Source organism: Phocoena sinus, chromosome 19 (assembly GCF_008692025.1).
Source record: "Phocoena sinus isolate mPhoSin1 chromosome 19, mPhoSin1.pri, whole genome shotgun sequence".
Lineage (NCBI taxonomy): Eukaryota > Metazoa > Chordata > Mammalia > Artiodactyla > Phocoenidae > Phocoena > Phocoena sinus.
This window is the reverse complement of record NC_045781.1, coordinates 6,688,035-6,695,301: the sequence shown is the minus strand read 5'-3', so window position 1 is coordinate 6,695,301 and position 7,267 is coordinate 6,688,035. Positions and strand designations below refer to the sequence as shown.

The following is a 7,267-nucleotide window of genomic DNA, read 5'->3' as shown; positions in this document are numbered from 1 at the left end:
CAACGCAGCCATAAATAAATAAATATAATTAAAATAAATAAATAAATAAATTAGGATAACTTGGAAAAAAAAAAAAAGACTCCTGCGCTCCCAGTGCAGGGGGCTTGGGTTCGATCCCTGCTCAGGGAACTAGATCCTGCATGCATGCTGCAACTAAGAGTTCACGTGCCACAACTAAGGAGCCGGCAAGCTGCAACTAAGGAGCCCGCCTGCTGCAACTGAGACCCAGCGCAACCAAATAAAATAAATAAATTTTTTTTTTTTTTTTTTTTAAATTTATTTATTTACGACTGCGTTGGGTCTTCGTTGCTGCATGTGGGCTTTCTTTAGTTGCCGCGAGCTGGGGATACGCTATGTTGCGGTCCACGGGCTTCTCATCGTGGTGGCTTCTCTTGTTGCGGAGCACGGGCTCTAGGCATGCAGGCTTCAGTAGCTGTGGCATACGTGCTCAGCAGTTGTGGCTCACGGGCTCTGGAGCTCAGGCTCAGTAGTTGTGGCGCACAGGCCTAGCTACTCTGCGGCATGTGGGATCCTCCCGGACCAGGGCTCGAACCCGTGTCCCCTGCACTGGCAGGCGGACTCTTAACCACTGCGCCACCAGGGAAGTCCCATAAATTTTTTAAAAATTAAAAAAAAAAAGGGGCTTCCCTGGTGGCGCAGTGGTTGAGAATCCGCCTGCTGATGCGGGGGACACGGGTTCGTGCTCCGGTCCGGGAAGATCCCACATGCCGCGGAGCGGCTAGGCCCGTGAGCCATGGCCGCTGAGCCTGCGCATCCGGAGCCTGTCCTCCGCAACGGGAGAGGCCCCAACAGTGAGAGGCCCGCGTACCGCAAAAAATCAATAAATCAATAAAATAAAATAAAAAAACACATGATGGATTGATGGATGGAGGAAGGGAAGGCCAGATGGACTTGTGATAAAGCGAGTGGAGTAAAATGTTAATGCCAGCATTGGGGCGATGGGGTATATGGGTGTTTGCTGTACAGTTGTTTCAACTTTCTGAATATTTAGAAATTTTCATTGTGAAATGTTGGAGAAGAAACTGGGTGATGGGGATGAAATGATATCATGGGGGGGCTTGCTTTAAAATAATCCAGTGGGGGGTAGGGAAGTCAAATGCAGGGGATTATAAATGAAAAAATAAAGCTCATATGTTGATAACTGTTGGAGCTGGGTATATGGGGGTGCATTATACCCTTCTGCTTTGCAGGGGTATATTTGAAAATTTCTATAGCACATTAAAAAAAATGTTTTTTGTTTTTATTTTTTGGCTGTGCCACATGGCATGTGGGATCTTAGTTCCACAACCAGGGTTTGAATCCAAGCCCCCTGCATTGGGAGTGCAGAGTCTAAACCACTGGACCACCAGGGAAGTCCCTTAAAATTTTTTTAATTGAAGTATAGTTGATCTACAGTGTTTCAGGTATACAGCAAAGTAATTCAGTTATATATGTATATGTATATGTGTATATATATTCTTTTTCAGATTCTTTTCCATTCTAGGTTATTACGAGATAGTGAATATAGTTCCCTGTGCTATATAGTAGGTCCTTGTTGTTTATCTATTCTATATAAAGTAGTGTGTACCTGTTAATTTCAAATTCCCAATTTATCCCTCCCTCCTTCCCCTTTGGTAACCATAAGTTTGTTTTCTATGTCTGTGAGTCTATTCCTATTTCGTAAGTTCTTTGTATCATTTTTTTAGATTCCCCATATAACTGATATCACACGATATTTGTCTTTCTCTGACTTACTTCACTTAGTGTAATAATCTCTAGGTCCATCCATGTTGCTGCGAATGGCATTATTTCATTCTTTTTCATGGCTGAGCAGTATTCCATTGTATATATATATGTACCTCATCTTCCTTAGCCATTCATCTGTTGATGGACATTTAGGTTGCTTCCATGTCTTGGCTATTGTAAATAGTGCTGCTATGAACGTTGGAGTGCATGTATCTTTGAATTAGAGTTTCGTCTTTCCCGGATATGTGCCCAGGAGTAGGATTGCTGTAACACATTTTTTTTTTTTTTAATACTGGATAACGTGTTCAAGTACGACACGGAGAGGTCACTTTATTTTTTTATTTCTTTATTTATTGGCCATGATGCACGGCATGTGGGATTTTAGTTCCCTGACTCAGGATTGAACCCATGCCCCTTGTGGTGGAAGCACAGAATCTTAATCACTGGACCGCCAGGGAAGTCCCGAGAGGTCACTTTAAATCCCTAAATCCAGAAGTTCTCTCCTAAGAGGGGACATTGCATTGAGACCTGAAGGATGAGCCAGCCATGGGGAAAGCTGAGGTGGGCAGGGGGCAGGAATGAGTCTGGAGGGTCTTAATGGCCAAGAGGAGGCCGGTGTGTCTGGTGCATTTAAGCTGCGGAAGGACACAGCTGACTGATGTTGCAAAAAGCACCCTGAGTGGCCAGGATGGAAGCAGGGAGAATGGCCAGGGATGTCGCTACAAGGTTCCAGGCAAAAGATGATGGTGATGGTGGCCTGCACCCGGTGAGGCAGTGGGGATGGGAGGAGGTGGCCGGCTTTGGGGGGTGTGTCCTAGCTTTGGTTTGGGGTGAAGGACAGGAGGGGGTCCGTCCTGGCAGGAGTGCCTGGGTGATTGATGGTGGGCCTAGCTGCCAAAATGAGAAGACTGGGGATGAGTGTAGTTTTTCTGGAGAAAATCAGGAGTTAATTTGTTCAGGTCAAAATCTTAAAAGCTATTGTGGTTCAACCCCTGAGCAATTCGAGGAGCTCCTGGGGTTCCCTCTTAATGCTCCATCTTTTTTTTTTTTTAAGATTTGATTTGATTTTTAGTTTTTTGGCTGTGTTGGGTCTTTGTTGCTGTGTGCGGGCTTTCTCTAGTGGGGGCTACTCTTCGTTCCGGTGCGCGGGCTTCTCTTTGCGGTGGCTTCTCGTGTTGTGGAGCACGGGCTCTAGGCACGTGGGCTTCAGTAGATGTGGCACGTGGGCTCAGGAGTTGTGGCACGTGGGTTCTAGAGCGCAGGCTCAGTAGTTGTGGTGCATGGGCTTAGTTGCTCCGCGGCATGTGGGATCTTCCCGGACCAGGGCTCGAACCCGTGTCCCCTGCATTGGCAGGCGGATTCTTAACCACTGAGCCACGAGGTAAGTCCCAATGCTCCATCTTGAAACCAAAAAGGACTTGTCTAAGCCTCATCTAGAACCCATACATGAACTTGTTCATGACCTGGTCTTAAAACTTAGTAATGGGTCACCTCCTCAGCCCCTGAGCCCCAGAATGGTCTTACTCAAATCCCGTCCTGTAATTTTTTGCTTTCCAATAATGGCCTTGTGGCTGCTGAGCGCTCGTGACGTGGCGTGGCATGTCTCAGCTGAGCTGTGCTATATGTATAAACACCAGATTTCAAAGACTTAGGAAGATAAGAATGTCAACTATGTTGAAATAATATTTGGGTATATGGGGTTAAACGAAATATATTATTAAAATTCATTTCACCTTTTCTTTTTACTTTTTTTTTTTTTTTAACGTGGCAGGAGTATACTGAAAACTGTACTTGTGGCTCCCACTGTATATCTTCTGGAAAGTGCTGCTCTAAATGGGCAGAGATGAGTCCATGAGCTCCTGTGGGTGGTGCCACATCCACCCCCACGCAGGATTTTCAGGTTAGGGTGGCTCTTCCCAATCTCACTCCTCATGTGTGCCCAGAACGCCTCTGCTTTACAGCCAATCTTAAAAATTAACTTTTGGCTAATTTATGAGCTCTAGAGGGGGTTGGGAGAGGACTGAGTTCCCCCACCTACCATGACAGAACTTAGAAACAGGACATCTTTCACCCCACAACAAAAACCCAGAGTTTACTCTATCTGGCTCCTGGTGGGCTCTGGGTGAAGGGTTGAAGGTGGTGGGTGAAAGGGAGGTGGATAGTTAAAGCTGGGAAGTGGGTCGCTTTTCCCTCTTCCTTAGGGACAGAATTTTCCTGTTCTTCAGACTCTGGATGTCTCTCTTCGCATCCCTCGAAAAGCAGACTAGTACCAACCCCACTACTGATACATATATATTTTAATGGCGTTATCCATACCCCCAGAATTCAGAGTGGATGTTCCCAGCACCCGTGACACTCCCCCAAGGCTCATTCCAAGAATACTAGGCTTCTGAGATTGGAAAAGGCTGGCGGGTGGGGCTTAGTTCCTCGAGGTGACAGAATGGACTCTTCCCGTTCCATTTGCCCCAAATTTCTCTTTAGCCCTCGGCGTTGGAGTTCCGGAGGCTTTGCCTTCCCCAAAACCAGTCACCCAAAGGTCTCTGGGGCGCCAAGGGGTAGTGGTTGGGCGAAACAAAGCGGATTCACCGATTCCTTCCCTTTAACCAACGTTCTTCATTCAGTACCAGGTCCCCTTCTTGTTCAGGAGGAGCTCCAAGCCCAATTTTTTATTCGATATCTGTTTAATGGTGTTATGGTTGAAAAGAAAAAAGCCTTTGTATATTGAAAAGTGGTTAAAGGCCAAAATATAGTTTACATCCAGGCTCTACCACTTCTGAGCTGTGTGACCTTGGGCATGTCATTCAGGTCCTCTTCGGACCTCAGTTTTAACCTCTGCTTAATGGGAGTAGACTTGAATTACTGGGTCCTCCGCTCTGGGATACTTGGTCTCCGGACAAGTTTAGGTCGCAACATCTTGGCCTCTAGAGAAGGTAGGGGAAGGGGGAAGGGATGTCTTCCTGGAAGGAGATTAAGGAGTCGGGGGTGAAGGAAAGGGAGAAAGGGGAACAGAAAGACGCTTGCGCAGCAAATACCTCACGCTCTCCTGCCCCTCCCAACCCCTTCTCTGCAGCAGGGAATTGCAGGCGCCACTCCACCTATCCTAGCCCAGCCGAGGGACAACCCCCTGTTCCTTCCTTCTCTACGGATCGTCGCCCTCCTCCCGCCCCCACAACAGCCCAATCGGGGGTGGGAGTCGGACTGGCCCGGCGAATCCTCGACGCCTGCGGGGGCGGTCTACCCGCCCATGGGCCTCAATCAACGTAAGTCCCGCCTGCTCGAGCCCGCTCCCCCGCCTTCCTTCACGTCAATCCCTCCCTTCTAAGAGAGCGACCGGATCCAATCAGTATCGGAGCCGGCCGAGCGGAGGGGGCGGTCCCACTGTACGTAACCGAACTCCGCCCGTCTCTCGGGCAACGCCCCCACCCCCCTCCGGATCGGAAATAGCGGGGCTCTGGGCCAATCGTAGCGGCGTGCCTTTGTCCAGAGACCAATGAGAGAGGGAGAGGGGATGAGCCCGAGTCTGAGAGGCAGTAATCCAAGCCAATAGGCGGCTGAGAGCTCAGGATGGCGGAGGGGAGGGGTGGGGCCGGGGGCGGAGCCGCGGCCTGCCAGCCCGCCTGCCTGCCAGCCCGCCCGCCAGCCCGCCCTCCCCCCTTGGCCGGCTCAGCTCCTCTGCGCTGCCTGGGGTCCTTCCCTCCCGGTCCCCGCCTGCCAGCCCCCGCTGTGCTGCGCCCTGCCCGGCCAGGCCTGGAGCCGACACCACCGCCATCATGCCGGCCGTGTCCAAGGGCGATGGGATGCGGGGGCTCGCCGTGTTCATCTCCGACATCCGGAACTGTGAGAGAGCGGCCGGGGGACACCGGGCGAGGGGGAGCGTGGGATTGAGGGATTCGGGGGCTACAGAGGGGCCCAGGGGATAGAAATCCATTGCGGTCTTAGAGTGAGAGGATAGAGAGGCCCCGGGGGTACTTTAGGGTGGGGGGGATGGGGGGGCTTAGGGTGTCATAGTGTGCCTCTTGAGGTGACGACACGGAGTGGCTAGAGGCGTCCGGGAGGGTCTTAATATAGAGGAGGCTAGTAAAGTCCCGGGGATGGGGCATAGAGTTGTCCCTGGGAATGGAAGAAAGGCTGGGGGATCGTATTAGAGACGGGGTTAGAGAAATCCCTGATGTAGCTAGAAAGGGAAAAGGGTGCATGGGTGGGTGGGTGGGGGTACCGTGTGGAGAGATAAAGTGGGAGGAGGCCAGAGAGGACTGGGAGGACGTGAAACACAGGAAGCCTAAAGGGACTGGGCTTGAGGGCCTGGGTGAGGGGGTGTCATAGAGGGGAAGGGACTAGGTAGGTCACCGAGGCTCCCAGCTAGTTCATAGAGAGGACTTGAGAATGACAGAAAGTCCCAGGGGTTTGGGGAGGAGAGACAGGAAGGTGGGGGGCTGTAGTGGGCCCCTGGTGAGGGATAGAGGGGCTCCAGGATGGAGGATTGCTTAGGAGACATGGAGGGCAGTGGAGAAGGGGCTAGAGGGGGTACTGGGAGGAGCACAGAGGAGAGGCGCTGCAGGTGGAGAGTCTTGGGAGAACCTGAAATAGCGAGCTGGGGGGCCTGCAAAGGAGAGGACATTATAACGCGGGGTCTTGGGGTATGTGCCAGAATGGGGAGAGCCCAGATCTCAAAGAAGGGGCCAGGGGGCCTTAGGAATTTGTGGGGAAGAGATCTGGAAAGCTGGGGGGTGGGGGAAGCCTGGCCCCAGAGAGGGGTCATAGGTCAGGGAGCAGGACAGCCCTGAATCTGGAGTGCTCTCCCGTCTGACCACATCAACATGGGGACAGCCATCACCAGCAGGAAGAATGGTCGTGACTGTGGGAGGCTTGGCGCCAAGTCAGCTCCCAGCTCCTGCGAGCGGGTGTTGGTGTTTTGAGCTGCCAAAAGCTTCACAGGCTGTGTCCGCATGGGCTTTGGGGTCAGCCAGACTTGGGTTTGAGTGTGAGCGCTCTCACTCCCTAGCTGTGTGACCTTGAATGAGAGACTTCGCCTCTCAGTTTCCTAATCTGTCAGGAGGGACTGCTGATCACACCTTCCTGATGGGGTTGTTATGATACTGAATGTGAGTGAGGCCTTTCACACACTCCAGGCACTAGGTAGCTTGGCTACTATTCTTGTTATTTGGCTGGGTCTGAGGAGCGGCCTCTGCTGGGTGCCCAGTGATGATTTTAGAATTTAGTAGGGATGGGAGGATCTGGCATGTAGTAGGTGCTCAGCGAGCAAGAGGGGTGGAAACTGTTGGGTCTCAAGTGGCAGAGAGAGGTTAAGTCTGTTATGAAAGGGGTGGAGCTTTGAGGATTTGTGGGTTGCGGGGGCCAGCTGTTAGCAGCAAGTGTGCATTGCCTCTGACACCTACCTTGCGACCCTTGGCAAGTCATTCAACCTCTTGGAGGCTCCCTTTTCTTGTCGGCTGACTCCCATTGATCAGAACATCTTGTCTCTGAAGGTTCGTTCATTCGTTTATTCATTTGACAAAAAGCT

The 7,267-nt window shown here is 51.2% G+C and overlaps 1 protein-coding gene across 1 annotated transcript in view; it reads left to right on the top strand.

The window, feature by feature from the left end:
* The first annotated feature begins 5,381 nt into the window (after positions 1–5,381).
* Positions 5,382–7,267, top strand: part of AP2A1 (adaptor related protein complex 2 subunit alpha 1) — a 36,489-nt gene continuing 34,603 nt past the window's right edge. The window contains exon 1 of the mRNA XM_032613171.1: positions 5,382–5,583. Within this exon, the coding sequence (XP_032469062.1) occupies positions 5,517–5,583 (67 nt within the window). The 5' untranslated portion in view covers positions 5,382–5,516. The remainder of the gene's footprint in view (positions 5,584–7,267) is intronic.